The following is a 19,856-nucleotide window of genomic DNA, read 5'->3' on the forward strand; positions in this document are numbered from 1 at the left end:
GCTAATAAATGAAACACTTGATTTTTAGCAGGGATCAGGAAGGAAAGAGCATTTTCTAGGGAAGATAAATGTGACATTTTTTTTTATTTTTATTTATTTATTTATTTTTGACAGGCAGAGTGGACAGTGAGAGAGAGAGACAGAAAGGTCTTCCTTTGCCGTTGGTTCACCCTCCAATGGCCGCCGCAGCCAGCGCGCTGCGGCCGGCGCACCGCGCTGATCCGATGGCAGGAGCCAGGAGCCAGGTGCTTTTCCTGGTCTCCCATGGGGTGCAGGGCCCAAGCACCTGGGCCATCCTCCACTGCACTCCCTGGCCACAGCAGAGGGCTGGCCTGGAAGAGGGGCAACCGGGACAGAATCCGGCGCCCCGACCGGGACTAGAACCCGGTGTGCCGGCGCCGCTAGGCGGAGGATTAGCCTAGTGAGCCGCGGCGCCGGCCTGATAAATGTGACATTTGAGGACATTGATGTCCATAAGGATTTTTTTGAAGATATAGTTTAGTTCTCTCCTCCCTTGTCTCTCTCTATTTTTTTTTCTTATGCTCTGATCAAAAAGAGTCTATTGGTGACCAAATAGCTCTCTGATCATTTTTCAACAAGAAAAACCTAGGACCCAGAAAGCTTGAATAATTTGTCCAAAGCCACAATCATTTGATGACAGAATCCAAGATCGTTTCATTTCTGCTTGAAAGTACAGTCGTATCTTTGTCAAAGCCACTTTTAAACAAAGCTCATATTTGTGTGGAGCTCAGTCCTGGAGCATGGGGGGAGGGCAGAGCAAAGCTGCACATTTTGACTTCATTTTCCCTTGATTTGGCGGCAGCTCATCATGCAGATTTTAGTTATACATCTGCCATTATCTGAGTTCTTTAGAGTACAGTAATAGTAATAATACAGATATAATAGACACATTTTTTCCCTGTCTTGATTAGTTTGCTTATCATAAACTTCCTTCTGCAAACTTCCTCTTTAAATTGAACCAGTTTTTTTAAACCTCTTCTTCCATTGGGAACAAACTCATTGGCCTAAGAGGATCAAAGCATTGCTTTTTTGGGAAGGAGTTAGTGCTCCCTTTTGTTAACCTTTGACATGATTTAGTTTCATGTCAGCACAGGTGATTCCTTAGGGTAGATGTGCTAATCAGAAACTTTTCCTTCTCTTGGCATCATCAGCTGTTCAAAGACAAATCCTCCTTGTTCGAGAGCTTCCAAGGATCTCGTATTTTTTTTTTTTTACAACAGCTGTATATGAATTTCTGTGGTCTAAGGTTTGCTCAAGGCCCAGGCTTTCCTTGGTTACTATGTAAACCTGTCCTCACAACCAGCTGTCATTTACTGTATTTCAAAGAATGAGTCTTAAACCTCTTAGCTATCTGATGAGCAGAGTCAAGATGAAGAATAACACAAGGGAAATATGAACAGCATATTGTTAAAGGAATAACTTTTTGATTCCTGAGATGGGATGCTTCATGCAAAAAAAAATGGTTGGGGGGAGCTTTCCTGAACAGCAACACCCAAGGGTTCACTGAGATCCACTACAGCTCACCTCATCCTGGCTCTAAGGAGTCGGGATTCTACTCTGCATCTCCACATCTGTGAACTGAGGAACACTTTCTGTGCTCTCAGAGGTGATGGGCGAGATGACATGTTTGAGTCGAAGGAGCATCGTGAAGAGCAGGATGAGAAGAATGGCCAGAAGGCTCAGGAATAAGCCCACATACATGTACAGGTTGGAATACTTGTCTGAAGTGGTGTCAACCTCTGTTGCCAGAGTGGGAAAATGGGCTCGCCCGGTGAGATTTCCATGGTACTTAAAATGTACCTCTGTCATCACTCAGACTGGAGTTGGAACTTCTTTCTATCGGATTTTTATTGTCCTTGAGGCATTCCACAGTCACTGAGACTGTCTCTGAATATACTGGAAGTGTTCTAACAACCTGATGCAAACCGATCACTCTCAGAGCTAAGTCTGTAGTGCAACAGCAAGAAAATAGTGATGTTCTAATTTGGCAGTTGCCTCTCCCTCTCTGTCTTCCTGCACAGCACGCTGCCAAAGAGGGTTTCTCCAAACGTCTTAATCAATTTTTAAAAATGTAAATAAATCTTTATTTCCCCCACCCCTACTCTTATGCTGATGAAAGTAAATGTAGTGAAACTGCTTTATAATACTGGTTTGGGAACAAGAATCTCTGAGAGTATTGTTCCAGATCTTTTTTCTTTCCTGATAGAGGGAGAAAAGGCTCCGTTTCACCTCCAGCTCATTTACATGTGTGGACTAATTATGTGGGGATAATTGGGTTCTGCTGTGAGGAGACTTTCTAAAGGCCTGTGTGTATTTCAGGCTCAGCATGCCTGAGATTTCACCACTCTTGTCTGTCTTTTTGATTCTTCCCTAAAGATGGAGATTGTAGGGTTCCTGCCCAGTGGCACACCTTGAAAATTGTCAGTCTAGAGGGGATGATTTCTCTACAGCTTTCTTGACTTCCCTCCCTGTAGGCCAGAGGGAGAGTGTTGTCAGACCTGGCAATTCTCAGATGGAGGAGGTCTCGGAGGTGCTGCCAGAAGCAGGCCTAAGCTGAGAAGGTTGGTCTTTTCAGATTCTTCAACAGATTTATTTTCCTAAAAATCAGAAACAGAAATCAAAGATTCAGATATCTAAGAAAACAAATGGCAATTTATTTCGAGAGTATAAAATGAACCGATAAACTGCAAAATAGTTTGCTATGGGCAAACTAGTTGTAAAATTATATCTTGCGTTTTATACCTTTGAATATTTTCTTATGTGAAAAAATACTATTAAAAGGTTAAAGTGAGCCAGCGCCGTGGCTCACTAGGCTAATCCTCCGCCTTGCGGCGCTGGCACACCGGGTTCTAGTCCCGGTCAGGGCGCCGGATTCTGTCCTGGTTGCTCCTCTTCCAGACCAGCTCTCTGCTGTGGCCAGGGAGTGCAATGGAGGATGGCCCAAGTGCTTGGGCCCTGCACCCCATGGGAGACCAGGATAAGCACCTGGCTCCTGGCTTCAGATCAGCGCAGTGCGCCGGTCGCAGCGCGCCGGCCGCGGCGGCCATTGGAGGGTGAACCAACGGCAAAAGGAAGACCTTTCTCTCTGTGTCTCTCTCTCACTGTCCACTCTGCCTGTCCAAAAAAAAAAAAAAAAAAAAAAAGGTTAAAGAGAAATCCAAAGCACTAAACAGCAGCTAATAATTATACTAGAGCAGAACAGTGTTTTTCAGATGAACCGATCATGAGACTTACCTAGCATACTGATTGATATACAGATCCTGGGCCCCAGCTTAAGCTTTGTGAATTCTAATTTCTACACTAGGGGCTTAGACACCACTCCAGACAGTCAGAATTTGATGGTCTTGGATGCAACTAAGCATTACTAGTTTTTTTTTTTTATTATTTAACAAATGTGAATTTACAAAGTGCAACTTTTGTATTGTTCTGGCTTTCCCCACCCCAACCTCCCTCCCTCCCTCCAGCGACCCTCCCCTCTCCCACTCCCTCTCCCATCCCACCCTTCATCAAGTTTCATTTTCAATTACCTTCATATACAGAAGATCAACTTAGTATATACTAAGCAAGGATTTCAACAGGCTGCACTCACACAACCGCACAAGGTATAGGGCATTGTTCGACTAGTAGTGTTGTTTTTAAGTTTCATAGTAAAACACATTAAGGACAGAGACCCTACATGGGGAGCATGTACCCAGTGACTCCTGTTGTTGATTTAACAATTGACACTCTTATTTATGATGTCAGCAATCACCCGATACTCTTGCCATGAGCTGTCTAGGCTATGGAAGCCCCTTGAGTTCACCAACTCAGAACTTGTTTAGTCAAGGCCATATCACAGTGGAGGTTCCTTCCTCTCTTCGGAGAAAGGCGCCTCCCTCCCTGATGGCCTGTTCCTTCCGCTGGGGTCTTGTTCACCAGGATCTTTCATTTAGATTGTTTTTGCCACCATGTCATGGCTTTCCATGCCTGTGAGACTCATGGACCTTTTAGCCAGATCCGAATGCCCCAAGGGTTGATTCTGAGGCCAGAGTGCTGTTTCAGGCGCTTGCCATTCTATGAGTCTGCTGTGTGTCCTGCTTCCCCCGCAGGATCATTCTCTCCCTTTTAATTCTATCCTTCGTTATTTGCTTACACTAGTCTTATTTGTGAAATCTCATCGACACATACCCTATCTTTTTGATTGGTTGTGTATTTATACTTATCACTTTACCAAGTGTGCTGGCATTGGTACCTGCCTCCTTGATAAGATTGAGTTGAAATCCCCTGGCACATTTCTAGTTCCACCATTGGAGGTAAGTCCGAGTGAGCCTGTGCAGAGCTATATATCTCCTCCCTCTCTTATTCCCACTCCTATGTTTAACAGAGATCACTTTTCTGTTAATTTTTAAACGCCTAAGAATGATTGTGTATTGATTACAAAGTTCAGCCAGTGGTATTAAGTAGAACAAACAGAGCAACAACAACAACAAAAATACTAAAAGGAATAAAATAGTAAATTGTTCTTCAACAGTCTAGACAAGGGCTGCTCATGTCATTGTCTCTCATAGTGTCCATTTCACTTCAATGGGTATCATTTTAGAGCATTACTAGTTTTTAAAAAACATTCCTAGATACTTCTAATGGGCAGCCAGGACTAAGTACCACCAGGAAAGAAGACTTAACTTTAAGGATCTGTTTTTCAATCTTCAGATCCTAGTATCAGCTGTTACTTCAATGAGTCATGGAATGTTCAGGAATGCATGCTGTCTCCAGTTTTGTTTTTGTCCTCTATTCTCATTTAGCTATGTTGGATGAGAACACATATATTGTCCCATTATTTGTAGGCCAGAAGGAATGGAGAGGTCATTTCTCTTCTGAACAAATAATAGAATCCTTCATGATTGGTACAGACAGAAGCTTATTTTTATTGGCATGCACATTCTAATGTGTAAATAACATCAACTATTTACTGTTGAAGCTTTCTACAATGATGTAGCTTGTCATTCCAAACAGGAATTTTGAATATGGGTGACTACAACAAAATAAACAAGTATTACCTGTTACATTTATGCAGGTAGATTATTGATAACATAGCCTACCTCTGTCTCTTGGTAACATACTCAAGGAGAGTTAACAGAACTAGCATCCATTTTTCCCCTAGGCTGGGTACATTTCAGCTTAGAGTTTGTATTCCATACCACATGGTACTGTACTTCCTGTAATCTACATGTTTCTCAGCCTACCCACTTGCTGTCCTACATGCAGCAGAGCTACCTGGTTCACAAGAAACAAGAGCAAAGAGATAGGGTCTCTTTCTACTATCTCGGGAACAGTGGTCTAGGATACCTTTTTGTTTTACTTAAAAGTACATCAGTGTTGACCTTTGGTCATCTTGCATTGATGTCTAGGTATATGCATCTAAACACAAGCTTTTAATGTGATTCTTTGTACATCAAGCTTTGAGAGTTAACCATTGTCTTTCCTGTTTAGATAGGCCCAGCTAAAAAACATAGCTAATGTGTCTTATTTGTGTGGAGGCCCTACTGAATAAGTGTTTAAGAGCATTATGGATTGAATTCTGTGATCCAAAAAGATATGTCAAAGTCCTCATGCCCAGTATCTGTGAATGTGACCTTCTTTGGAAATAAGGTCTTTGCAGATGTAAAGTTAAAATGAGGTCATTAGGTTGGCCACAATCCAATAACCTGTGTTCTTTATAAGAACAGAAGACAAGAGACAGGCAGAAAGAAGATGGTGGCAGAGATTGGAGGGATACATCTACAAACCAGGGAACACCAATGCTTGCCAGCAAACACCAGGGGCTAGAAGAGGCAGGGAAGGATTCTATCTGGCAGATTTCAGCAGATGCATAGCCCTGCTGTTGCCTGATTCCAGACTTTAGGCTCCAGACCTGGGAGAATAAATTTATGTTGTTTCAAACCACTCAGTTTGTGCAACTTTGTTATGGCAGTCCTAGGAAACAAATATACACAGAGCAACCACACTGAGGCCCCAGGGATTTGGAACCCTTTGGGGCAATGTTTCTCAGCTTGAGCCAAGGGAAGTTCCTTCATCAAAATCACCACCAGAGAGTGCTTATTTAACATGCAGATTCCTAGGCCCTTTGCCCTGTTTCCTAGATTAGGATAGGACATTGCAATCTCTGCAACAAGCAAGCCACTTAAAGCTTTAAAGTACTCTCTTGAGGAAATGTTTTTCAGTCATTGTTGTACTTCCACATTATAAGCTTTAAAACTCTCTTTCTCTCTCTCTCACTTACTTCTGTGCCTCCATGTTTTTGTTTGAACAGCTCTTTCTATCTTCATACATATATTTTTTAAAAAGTTTATTTATTTGAAAGGTAGGGTGACAGGCAGAAGAAAGAGAGAGAGAGAGAGAGAGAGAGAGAGAGACGGGATCTTCCATCTTTCCATCTGCTGGTTCACTACCAAGATGACTGCAACAGCCAGGCCTGAGTCAGGCTGAAGCCTGGACCCAGAAACTTCATCTTGGTCTCCCACATAGGTGTTAATGGCCCACATTTGGGTTATCTTCTGCTGCCTTCCCAGGTGCATTAGCAACAAGCCAGAAGTGGAGCATCCATAACTTGGACTGGAAATCTATTATGGAATGCCATCATTGGAGTTGCAAGTGGTGACTTAACACAGTGGCTTAATCTGTTAAGCCACAGTGCCAGCCCTGTTCACACATCTTTGCATGGGGAAATGCTACCTACCATTCTTCAAGGTCCAACTCATGAACTGGCCCTTGATTGCCTAGTCCAATCCTAATTCCCACAATGCTTTGTATCTCTTCTAGAAGAATTACATTTTCCTAATATTGTAGATAGTTATTTGATGTGCTTTCCCCTGAATTCTAATTTATAAACTTGAAATTATTTTCAACATTCCATCCTTTATTCAGCAGTGCTTGAAGTAGCTGGTTAATAATTATTGAATAAATGCATGGCTATGACCAAAGAAACACATTTAGTACTAACAATTCAACGAGAAGAACAATCCTGTCTCTGATCTAATCGCTAATACAGCTTGGAGAAGAGCCTGCATCTCCATTTTGAGAAGAGCCTGCATCTCCATTTTATTTTTACTCCTTTCTCCATACCCCAATCTCTTATTTTGTAAAAGAGAGTAAATTACAGATTATAATCTAGAATTAAGAATAATTGCATTATTAGAAATTTCACTCTTGAATTACTGTTAAATTATGTAATTTTTTAGGAATAGATTTTTTATTATTTAATAAATGTGAATTTACAAAGTGCAACTTTTGTATTGTTGTGGCTTTCCCCCCCCAATTTCCCTCCCTTCCACTGCCCTCCCCTCTCCACAAATTATGTAATTTTAAAGGAAAATTACATGGTCTGGATTAAATTTTAGATTTAAATTTTAGATAGTCCAATTGTGCCTACAGATTTTTTTGTTTGTTTAATAGAAAACTTTTATTTAATAGATATAAATTTCAAAAGTACAATTTTTGGATTATAGCGGTTCTTCACCTCGTAACCACTCTCCCACCCACAAACCATCACATCTCCTACTCCCTCTCCCATCCCATTCTTCATTAAGATTCATTCTTAATCATCTTTATATACAGAAGATCAACTCTATACTAAGTAAAGATTTCAACAGTTTGTACCCACACAGACACACACAGTATAATGCACTGTTTGAAGACTAGTTTTACCGTTAATTCTCATAGTACAACACATTAAGGACAGAGGTCGTACATGGGGAGCAAGTGCACAGTGACTCCTGTTGTTGATTTAACAATTGACACTCTCTGAATATTGCTAAGGTCTGAATATTTGTTAGAATTCTATGAAGCTTGGAGAATTTTTTTTTAGCTTGGAGAAATTTAGATAACCATGATTTCAGCTACAGTTGTCAATTTCTTTAAATGTTTCCTTTGAGTCTTTGGAAAACTGACTAATGGGTCATTTCTTATGCCTTCAATGCACTGCAGGACACAAAACAGCTTGGTCAACTCAGACATGTCTATCAATTTAATTTCTTCAGTCCATTAAGTACGTTGAAATGGATAAATGAAAAGTTAGGTATTGTGGAATACTTGTTACTCTGGTCCCATATCTGAGACAACTTGTCATAAAAGCTTTCCAAACATGATTGCCATGACTCTCTATGCTAACTAATTAATGAGGTGCTTAGATAATGTTATTTCTCCATTAAAAGCTTTGCACCATTTAGAAAGAGAAATCACCATGAAATTTCAATAGGAACCAAAATTCTATTAATTCTCAGGTATCTAATATTTACAGGAGGACCTTTATAAAATTATGTTAGTATGCTCCAGTCTTTTTTGGAGAATTAATAAAAATGAGTTTCTAGTATTTGTAGAAGTAATTGAAAGCTGTTGACTGATGAGGAGTATGAAGAATGGGAAGAATGGTCAGGAATTAAGAAAGGTATGGAGACAGAGAATGAGGGAAGGGAGGGAGGAGAGAAAGAAAACAATGCAAGGAGTAAGGAAGACCAAGGATGTGAGAAGGAGATAAGAGGTGGGAGGAAATGAGTGAGAGAGAAAGAGAAGGAAGGGAAGTGGGAAAATATCAGGAAGGAAGGGAGAAAGAAAGGAAAAAGGGAGAGAAGTTTAGGGGAAGGGACAAGGGAAAGAGATGAACTTAATGGGCCAAAGTCCAACATTAATCTGAACATCTGCTTTATTTCATTTCTAACATAAATCAAAATGCCCACAAGTGATATGAATGTACCTTTGGTTTTCAGATGGCATGCTTGGTCATTAACTTGGTAAATAAAGCTATTTGTAGTTTTAAAAATTATACTTCTTTTGTTTTTTATATCAACATGGAAATTCCACACCCTCTCTAATGTTTGTTATTCACATAATACACAAAACCTCACAGCAGCAAAATAACGTACACTCTCAGATCATTAATTTTTCTCCTTAAAATGAGAAGGGATTGTGGAGCTTTCTTCATCTATGAACCTCAAAAGGGATTCCCCGAGTAAAACTTATTTCCAATAAAAGCAACAAAGTTCTCCACAGGCCTCCACAATCAGACGCACATTCATTCAGCAAACCTTTTATTGAGTGACAACCACGCTCCAGATATTTTGGTCAGTGATGGGGATATAGAAATAAAGGCACCCTAATCGGTGTTTTGGTCCTTGAGATGCTCCTAATAATGACTTCTGCTTTTCTCCAGTATGATAAAATTCTGCACATAAAAATAGTTCGTTGATAATTTTACATTTACATCTTTCTGCACATCACCTGCCTACATAATTCCAGAGCTGAAATTCCACCAAAAACTAAGGAAAATGATCAGTGGAAGAATTCAGAAAAGAAAGTCACAACTATCAATTACAATAGCTTTCAAGAGTTAACATGTTCTATTTGTATTTATCTGCTCAGCCCAAGGAGAGAAAACTAAAGGAGGTAAGAGCCTGTAGAGTATCCAGCTCCACAGCAGCCTATGAAAAAACAATCCCAGCAGCGAGTGCTTCTTCAGTGGCTGGAGCCATTAAGTAATAAGCTCGCTCAAGTGGGAGTTGCTGTCTCTTCTGCGGCAGATGGTGCCTATTTATCACACCTGCCGTTGAATAAAACAATGCCGCTCACTTTACCATGAATAACATCATAATATTTCCAAATCTCGCTTACCTTTTCAGGCTTACAGCATGAATTGGGTTGGCCAGTTAAGAATTCCTTCTGAAGCTTGCACCAGCAGGCAACTTGTTCAGGGGCATCTCTGGAATATCTGGAAAAACAGAATAAAATCTTGGTTCGCCAAAGAAACAGGGGTAGGTAAGTTCATGCAAATTATGCCCTTTTCCCCCTCCTAAACAGTCCGTCCTTTCCAGAAAAACAGAATAGGACCTCTATTAGTTACTTAAAATGCCAGTTGCCACTTACAGCTTCAGAGTGCAGTCTCAGATGCCTGCTTCTTCCACGCCCCAAAGAGCAGTGAAAAGTCTCTGGATGTGTGTGCACCGTCTGGAACACTTGAATGAAAGCAGCCTGATTAAGGTTAAGTCCCCAGTTCCTCTTTGGCAGGCAACAGTTTAGAGTATGTGGGAAAGGTAATGATTCAGCTCTGCTCTGCCTTAGCGGTGTGGAGTCCTCCAGAGGGAGGAGAAAAGAGAGGCTCCTCAGCAAAGTTTGTGTAAGCCTTCCAGTTTAACCCCTTCAAGCCTTCTTCGTGAATCTGTGGGATCAGCAAGGGCTCCCTCTCTGTAAAAGCAGCTTCATATGTCATTTAAGAGGATCAGATCTCTTGCTGAATTCAAGAAGTTTTTCATCCTGGGTCTGACAATAATATAGGCTTAGACTTGAAACCAGTCATGCCAGGATGTGGTAGTATTTAAATAATTCTGTGTTTACAAACAGAATGTGTGTGTGTGTGTGTGTGTGTGTGTGTGCATGTGCATACATTATCCAGATTTGGGAAACTTTTTCTTTTTAGGTTCCAGTTTAATACATATTTGCATATTTTGTGGAAATTTACCAACAGCCTAAATTTCTACTTGGGGTTCTAAGACTTAGGCAGAACGTCTTTGCAGAAGGCATTTCTATCTAGAGTATATGAGGAGTCTTCAAACAGTTCATGGATCATGGAAGATACATATTATGAAAAAATATGCATGGATTGCAAAATTATTTTACACCCCAACAAACTCATTTTTAATTCCATGTTTCCATGAACTGTTTGAAGTACCCTTGTAGAGTCCGTTAGAAATGGTTTGCCTGCTTGTAGGTTAAATGGCAGAGGAAAGAGATTAATGTGTTATGAGTACCTACCCTATGTCAATCATTTAACAAAAAGATCTTCATTTGTTCCTCACAACAAGCCTGTGACATGGGTATTGTGACTTTCATTTTACAGATGACAACCCGGAGTCAGCGAGTCAACATGTATGGTGCAATTGAGCAAGCCTAGAGCCAGCATTCGAAAACAACGCAGCATGATCTCCAGATCTTTGTCCTTTTCTCTACAGCACAGGTTCTTAACCTTTGTGGGTCTTGGATTCCTTTGAGAATCTAATGAAATCTATAAGCCTTCCCCTTCTTCAGAGATAGGCATACATGGGGCTGGCATTGTGGCACATCATGTTAAGCCACCACTTTTGATGCTGGCATCCCATGTCAGAGAGCCAATCCAAGCCCTGGTGGCTTTGCTCTCAATGCATCTCCCTGCTAATGCACCTAGAAGGGCAGTGGAAGATAACCCAAGTCTTTGGGCCCCTGCTATCCACATGGGAGACTAGGATGGGGTTCCTAGCTCCTAGTTTTAGCCTGTCCCAGCCCTGGCTGTTGTGCGCATCTGGGGAGTGAACCGCAGATGGAAGATTCTCTCTTCCTCTTTTTCTATCCTCCCTCTCTGCCTCTTTGCCTTCCAAATAAATAAATAAAATTTTTTTAAAAGAAGTAGGTAAACAAATTCTGTGCTTCATAGCCCCCAGATTAAGAACAGCTGAATGTCCCCATGTCACTTTCCCAAAATTATTTCAGCACCGGTACATTGTTTACCCAACACATGGTCATCAACAATTTTCACCAGTAGCAATAATAGTATTAATAACTGTCATGTCAATGTTTAAGAAATAGATGTAGGAATACTCTCTTTATTCCCAAATTCCCTTTAACAACTCTGATAGTGTCTGTCTCTTCAGTTCCTTCATGTCAGCAGTTACAATGCTTTCAGGATTTATTTGAAATCCTGAATGACATGTCAACATGTCCTACTACTTTATTTCTCAAACAGCTGGAGTGTGCTGGAGTTTTCAAAACTGGAGTGGTATGCTTGAGGTTCAGGAAAGGGCAGATTTTAACATAAAATACAGTGCCTTTCCCTAGAGGATCAATTTTGCTTGAGCATGCAGACAGGGAGAGCATAGGTAATTGGAGTGACAATTTTAAACAGTTTATATGAAAATAAACAATCATTGAAGAATAGAATGTACATTCTGTGTGCATTTTTACAATCAAACATGAGACTTCAAAGAATGTTTGTATTTGTGGTGGGGCCCTTTTGGGCCACCCAGACTTCCCTGGAGAAACGTGTTCACTCTCCTCTGACCTTTGGAATATTTTGTAGAAAAATTCAAAGATCATGGTACAACAGAAAGACCAGGAATTTTAAGTCAAGTAGATCTGGGTATCAGCCAGACCAGGCTTTTATCTATATTTTCTGGATCACCTTAAGAAAGTTAATTTCTCTGAGACACAGTTCTCTTGTCTGCAAAAGAGGAAAAATATGAAAGAGGGACAATATGAGAAAAATATTTCTAAAACATGTATTATACATGCTCAATGAATGTTAATGCTGTTATCTCTAAATTTTATATATCAAAATATGATGAGACAGGCCGGCGCCGCGGCTCACTAGGCTAATCCTCCGCCTTGCGGAGCCAGCACACCAGATTCTAGTCCTGGTCGGGGCGCCAGATTCTGTCCCGGTTGCCCCTCTTCCAGGCCAGCTCTCTGCTGTGGCCAGGGAGTGCAGTGGAGGATGGCCCAAGTGCTTGGGCCCTGCACCCCATGGGGTACCAGGATAAGTACCTGGCTCCTGCCATCGGATCAGCGCGGTGCGCCGGCCGCAGCGTGCCAGCCGTGGCGGCCATTGGAGGGTGAACCAACAGCAAAGGAAGACCTTTCTCACTGTCTCTCTCTCTCACTGTCCACTCTGCCTGTCAAAAAATAAATAAATAAATAAATAAATAAATAATGAGAGGGCCTGGTGTTAAGATGAAGTGTGTTGAGCCACCACCTGTGAAGCTGGCATTGCAAATGATCCCTGGTTCGAATCCCAAGTTTAAGTTCTGGCTACCTATTTCTGATCCAGTTCCCTGCTAGAGTGCCTGTGCAACCAGCAGAAGATGGGCCAAGTGCTTAGGGCCATGAGACCGACATGGGAGGTCCAGATGAAGTTCTGGGCTCCTGGCTTCAGCCTGGCACAGACCCAGCTGTTGTAGCCTTTTGGGGGAGTGAATCAGTAGGTGAAAGATATTCATTCTCTCTCTCTCTCTCATCTATCTCTCTATCTCTATCTGTATCTCTATCTCTATCTTTCTCTCTTCTCTGAATATCTCTCTCTGTAACTCTGCCTTTCAAATAAATACATAATTCATATAAATAAAAAGCAAGATGAGAGTACTTGAATATAACTAGAGGTTTCACCATAGTTTCTCTAATTAGAAATAAAAGCCTTATGTAACAACATATTAAAATTCAGGTTTCCAGAAAGACATAACAGTTGCCCTACAATAGATGGGAAATTCCAAGGTTAGGTCACCATGTATGGACTTTACAAAGAAGATGTTCCAGAACAGGATCCAGGAAAATAAAGAGGAGTTAGATTGTGGAGGGGAGTGGGAAGAGATGTTTGTGAAAACTTTTCTCTACAAAGTGCTCTTGCCAGGTTAAGACTGCACTCCACCCTCCATAGGAGTGATGGGGTTTGGGGACACTACCTTCTTCACTTCAAGCCTAGTGACAGTGCATTTCACCAGACTATTGAGAAAGCTTGACTATTATTCCCTGCTGTAGATAGGAAGAGAATTAGAGCTGTACTCCATTCCGAGAAAGTTAATGTGGCCCTTGGCAGGAGGACAGGATTGAAGTTGGCCTAAATTTTCAGTTTGTCAGGACACGGGGTGGTTGAGAATTTCCTGGAAACCAAAATGAGGACCATGCAAAAGAGAGAAGCATGGTGGAACCATCTTGGATCCTATCTAACAGAGCTACCCAGAGGAGTGGAAGGATCCCAGCAACAGGAAGCTGAACAGAACTGCTGAAGTCTTAATGGCTGAGGAAGGAGCTGAAGACTACTAACATAAATAGAAGTGTATCAACTCAGGGCTCCTAAATTACAGGAAAGAAGTTGTTGATGATAGGGGTCTTTAGAGAAACCACAGGAGAGCCAGATATCAAGGAAGTGGGAAGCCTTCCCACCAAGGAAGAAATGATTGATCCCCTAATCTCTTTTCCCTGTTTCTGCTTCCTTCCTTGTGAGGGTCCAAATAGGAGCTGAATGTTGGATAAAGAAATCTATCAATCCTTGTCCAAAGGCAGGTAGCCACCATCTACAGCCCTTAGCATAGGTAAGGGAGAACTTTGAAAAAAGACACTAAAATTTTGATTACTATCTTGGACTCAATACATCCTGACTACTGAATCAATATTTGTTTTGTGACTTAGCAGGATCTTATGTGTATTCTTGATGAAGTGAGCAGAACAGTCATTTGCTCTCTCCAAGTTTCCATCCAGGGCCAGGGAAAGCTTATCCCAATGGGGTACATTTCGGGTGCCATTTCAGAGACAAACTAGTGTTGTATTTTGATTCTATGATCAAGTATATTTTAAGAAATACTGGTTAGACTCACTAATTCTTTAATTCAACAAGCATCTGAGTGCTTATTATGTTCTAGGCATTATGTTAGGAATAAGGCATATGGTAAAATTAAAGAGCCCTTACCCTGAAATTGCTTAAGGCCTATGGAACAGGTCAATTTTTTTTTCTGTAAAGGGCTATATAGTAAATATTTTAGGCTTTGCAGAACATGCATAATCTCCGTTACATATTATGTACATCAAAAAATTCATGGAAAAATGAAATTAAAAGCCAAGTTTATTTTGGTGAAAAAATGTAACTGCATTCATAGTTTTTTCATAATACTCATCTTCATGAACTTTTTGAAGACTTCTCAAGTGTATGGACTTAAAAAATTTTTCAACCCAAATAGATTGAGTTCCTGGTTCCTAGCTTCAGCCTGGCCCAGCTCTGTCTTTTGTAGTCCTTTTGTAGTCCTGGCTTTTGGGGCGTTAACTAGTTCATGCAAGATTTATTTCTTTCTCCCTCCCCTTTTGTTACTCTGTCTTTCAAATAAATAAATAACACAAAACAAAAACAGGAAAAAGATATATTCCAGGAGTTTGGTATGCATTTAAAATAAATAAATCAGCAAACTTATCTTTTTTAAAAGATTTATTAATTTATTTGAAAGGCAGAGTTACAGAGAGGCAGAGGCAGAGAGAGAGAGAGGTCTTCCATCCGCTGGTTTACTCCCCAGATGGCTGCAACGCCAGAGCTGTGCAGATCCGAAGCCAGGAGCCAGGAGCTTCTTTGGGGTCTCCCATGTAGGTCCAGGGGCCCAAGGACTTGGGCCATCTTCTACTGCTTTCCCAGGCCATAGTAGAGAGCTGGATCAGAAGTAGAGCATCTGGGACTCGAACTGGCACCCATATGGGATGCCAGAACTGCAGGCAGCGGATTTAACTGCTACACCACAGCGCTGGACCCACAACTTATCTTAAAACTCCATTTTTCACACACTTTCTGAGGTTCACTCATATTCTTTTTTTTTTAATCAAACTTAAAAAAAGAACTGATTTAATAGTTATCATTACGTATCAAATAAAATCAAATGTTCATACTGGGTGCTATAAATATATGCAATAAGAATATAAAATGTAAAAAGAAGAAAAACATATTTATCTTGAGGACTATACAAAATAAAGTCATGGGTGAGATTTGGCCTGTGGGCCCTAGTATGTTAGTTCCTAAGCTAATGTAAGAAACATGTTTTTAAATACTGCCAATTACTGAATCTTTACTCTGATTGAAAATATACTTACGGCACTTGGAGAGGATAGAAGAATATTATTCAACTCTGGGAAATCAAGGCTTCCAGGAAGAGGTATTGCTGCTTTGAGATCTGAAGGATGAGTAGAAGTTAAAGGAGATGAGTGATATTCAAGGCTGATGGATCTGCCTGTACAGAGGCACCAAACCTTGAGAGAGCTTGGCACACTTGAGAAATGACAAAAGGAGAAACTGAACCTTAGAGTGGTTAAGATATTTGCTGTAGGTCATACCACTAATAAGCAATGGAGCCTAGACTCTTAAGGCAAGTGTGTGTGACTCTAAACCTGTACCCTTAGCCAACATATCATATTCCTGCTTAGTATGAAAACTATGTTTAAGATCTACTTCAAGTATTTGCAAATCAGCAGCTCTATTTGGCTTACTTTTGATTCCCTGGGGATGAAAATATTGAAGTTCTAAAAGGGCTTGTGGACCTTAAAAATAAGATAGTGAATTAATAATGTCGGTTGTCTTAATTAGAAGTCTCAATCTCCCTTTCAAAAACTCCCTCACCCCAATAAAATCTTGCACACATTGCTCAAATCCAAGGAATTTGCTTGTTTCATTCTTACAAGAGGATTTTTTCTGGTAGTTAAACCCCAGTACTGCTGTAATGTAATTTCTTACCTTCTTATTATAGATTTCAACATTTAGAAGGAAGGGCAACCTATGGAGTGGACTATATATGATGATTAGTCCAAGTGCTGTTCTCATTTTCATCACTCACATTGATGCCCTTAGGCAAATGGGTTTACTCAGCACAGATTAAATCTGTCAATATTTTTATTGATTACTTGGATTTTAATTGAAATAGCAGAGTTTGGCAAGCTAGATGATCCATGCAGCAACAATTCTTTAACAGCATTCACATTAAAGTCTGCTACATACTCTAAGAGTCAGAAAGAATAGAAGTTGAAATAAGTAGGAAGAGGGAATGGAATGGCTCATCCTTGCTGTTGCTGACTTTCCAGTGCTTAGTGGTTCTTAACCAGGACTGTGCTTTTCACTCAGAGGGCTCTTTTCAAAAACGCAAAGTCGCTTTTTAAAAGATTTGTTTATTTATTTGAAAGAGTTACATAGAGAGAGAGGAAGACACATGTACACACACACACACAGAGAGAGAGAGAAAGAGAGAGAGAAAGAGAGAGAGAGAGAGAATCTTCCATCCCCTGGTTCACTCCCCAAATCCCTAAATGGCCACAATGGTCAGGGCTGAGCCAAGCCTAAGGCAGAAGCCAAGAGCTACATCCAGGTCTCCCACATGGGTGGCAGGGGCCCAAGTACTTGAGCCATCCCCCACAGCTTTGCCAGGTGCATTAGCAGAGAGCTGGATCAGAAGTGGAGCAGATGGGAGTCAAACTTGCACCCATATGGGATGCCAGCATTGCAGGTGGTGGCTTTACCCACTATGCCACAACGCAGGCCCCAAAACACGTAGTCTTGGCCCTAACTCAGACTTTCAGCAGGGGTGAGGCATGAGAATATATATTTTTAAACAAGCTCTGCAGGTTAAGAAGCACTACCTTGAGGAAAGAGGTACCTAATGAACTGATTCTGCTAAATAATATATCTGATACTTTGTTCTAGGAATAGAAATTCCACCTAAGAAGGATGTATAGATGATCCTCCTCTTAGAATGGCTTGACTTATGGTTTTTGGACTTTATCAAAGTCGTGTGAAACCAACATTCCGTCGAGGCAAAACTCAATTTTGAATTTTGATTTTTTTTCCTGGGCTAGTGATATGCAGTATAATGATCTCTTATAGTGTTGGGCAGACATAGCAGCAGCTTCCAGTCAGCCCTGCGATCAAGAAAGGGAACAACTGACACTCTACAGTGTGTTGTATTGCTAAGCTACAATGTTTGGTCAGTTTGGTGTATTAAGTGCATTTTTTACTAATGATGTTTTCAAATTACAATTCATTTATCAGGTTGTAACCACATTTTAAGAGGAGGAACATGTGTATATAGACATTTACTGTTCTAATGCTTCAATATTCTCTCCTTCAAAATAGGCTTTTATAACAAATCAGTTGGGTGCTATCACAGCAGTGAGTACAACGCTCTTTAGAGCAATACTTTGAAAAAAATGGAAGGAATAACAAAGTGAGAGAGTAGCCTGTATTTGAAATAAGTTTATGTATTGCATAAGTTAAAAATGGAAGACCTATCACATGCACATAAGAGAGTATGTCAAAAAGTTTGTGGAAAATAAAATTAAGGGATAAGTTTATTTTGGTGCAAAAAATTCTGAATTTCATGCACAGCATTTTTTGATAAAATGCTTTTCATGAACTTCTTGAATTCTTTTAAATTTTATTTTATTTATTTGAAAGGGAGAGAGAGAGAGAGAGAGAGAGAGAGAGAGAGAGAGAGAACGAACTTACATCTGCTGTTTCACTCCACAAATGTCCAGTAACTACTGGGGCTGGGTTAGGCCAAAGCCAGGAGACCAGAACTCAATCCAGATCTCCTAAGTAGGTGGCAGGAACACAAGTACCTGAACCACCAACTGTTGCTTCACAGGTGAAAGTTAGCAGGAAGCTGAAATGGGAAGCATAGCTGTGGTTGAAGCTCAGGCTTCAGTGATTCCCATGGGACTTTTAAAAAAATTTATTTAAGGTATAAAAATTTCATATATTTCATGTATACAGATTCAGAAACATAGTGATACCACTGCAGCAAATGCATACCCCCCACCTTTTTGAGTATTGAAGAGTCTTCAAAATGTTCATGGAAAGTGCATATTATGGTAAAATTATTCTGTTTTCTATGAATGTTTTGAAGTACCTTCATACTGCCTCTACACTGTAAAATAGCAAAGAAATACAAGATATAAATTTACAATGATGATGAGAATGGGAAAGGAGCCATTTGTGGATAAAAGTGGATTTTGAATGTTTTCACCCCAATAAATATTAAATATCTGAGGTAATGGATATTCTAATTACACTGATTTGATCATTACACAATGTACACATATATTAAAACATCATACTGTACATCAAATGTATATAATCATTTTGTCAAATAAAAATAAAAAAACAAAATGGTCAACTCTCTACTCATATATGGGTATAAGAAGCTTCCAATCATATTTCTATTGCCTTGTTCTTCTCAAAATATCAATGATCACAAGATATCTGAGGAAAGCTTTCAGAATGATAGAGAATGATAAGCAAACAGTAAAAAAATAATATTGAGGGGGAAAAGGAGAAAAAAAGACCAAACACTAGAATTAGGAAGCTTTGAAAGTTTAAATAAGACATTGCATTAATATAACAAAAATAGAATAGAATTTAAAAATAATTAAGACGACAAGAAAGACCTTTTGAAAATAAGATTACTGAGATGAAGTAGACAGAAAAGTTGGTAGATAGTGTTATTAAACAAAGTAGAACAAAAGGTTAAAATGTGGATAGAAATTCAAGGAAGGGAGAACTAAGAAGATGGAACTATCAAACAGTATGAGAGAACTTTCTGGATTATGTTCTTGTGAAATTTTAGAATATGAGTACAAAATATGGAGATATCAGAAAGGCTTCTCAAGAGAAAATTGGGAAATCTACAAAGAAATGTTAGTAATACTGAATTGAATTTCTCATAAGCAGTGTCACAGGTCAGATAACGTTGGAGCAATGCCTCCAAAGTTCTGAAAGAAAACAACTTTCTGCAATTCCACAAGTAGACTATCAGGCATTTGTGAGAGTAGAATAAAAGCACTTCCAAATGTAACATGACTCTTAAAATTAATCTGCATCAAATACTTTTTCAAGGAAGTTGAGGACTTAGTTTTGCAAAAAAGAGGCAACAAATCATGAAAGAGAAGACGTGAATTCTTGAAAAGCATGAATCCCACTCAAGGAAGCAGTAAAGCCCTAGGGTGGTAGTTGTGAAGTAAGCCTAGAGTGCAACTAGCCCACAGAGGAACCCAAGGTGGGAGGTCTAGAGGAGGGCATTGTCCTGAATAAAAGAGCTTCATCTGTTATGATGAAGATTTTGAAAAGAAACCAACCAACAAATTGAGGATATGAAACAGGCAAATAGTACAAGCTAGGGGGTAAAAGGTATTAGAAACTTCCAGTAAAGATTTTATAGTTGTTTAGGAAAGGAAATATAACCCAATTCTTGGCCCTGAAGTGAACATTATTTATGTAGTCACAATAATGGAAATTCTGGTGACTGATTTTTGACTTTTAGGTTAACCTA

At 40.0% G+C, this 19,856-nt stretch overlaps 1 protein-coding gene across 1 annotated transcript; it reads right to left on the minus strand.

The window, feature by feature from the left end:
• Window positions 1-447: 447 nt before the first annotated feature.
• Window positions 448-10,117, minus strand: SERTM2 (serine rich and transmembrane domain containing 2). The gene is made up of 3 exons (XM_051827264.2): window positions 9,916-10,117; window positions 9,664-9,760; window positions 448-2,618 (listed from the first exon to the last, which is right to left on the minus strand). The coding sequence occupies exon 3, from the start codon at window positions 1,828-1,830 to the stop codon at window positions 1,558-1,560; it is 273 nt and encodes a 90-aa protein (XP_051683224.1). The 5' UTR covers window positions 1,831-2,618; window positions 9,664-9,760; window positions 9,916-10,117; the 3' UTR covers window positions 448-1,557.
• Between the last annotated feature and the right edge of the window lie 9,739 nt (window positions 10,118-19,856).

Source organism: Oryctolagus cuniculus, chromosome X, assembly GCF_964237555.1.
Source record: "Oryctolagus cuniculus chromosome X, mOryCun1.1, whole genome shotgun sequence".
In the NCBI taxonomy this organism is placed as follows: domain Eukaryota; kingdom Metazoa; phylum Chordata; class Mammalia; order Lagomorpha; family Leporidae; genus Oryctolagus; species Oryctolagus cuniculus.

Bases quoted from the DNA above. Each gene is read 5' to 3' on its own strand.
- SERTM2 (XM_051827264.2), bottom strand. From the start codon at position 1,830: ATGACAGAGGTACATTTTAAGTACCATGGAAATCTCACCGGGCGAGCC.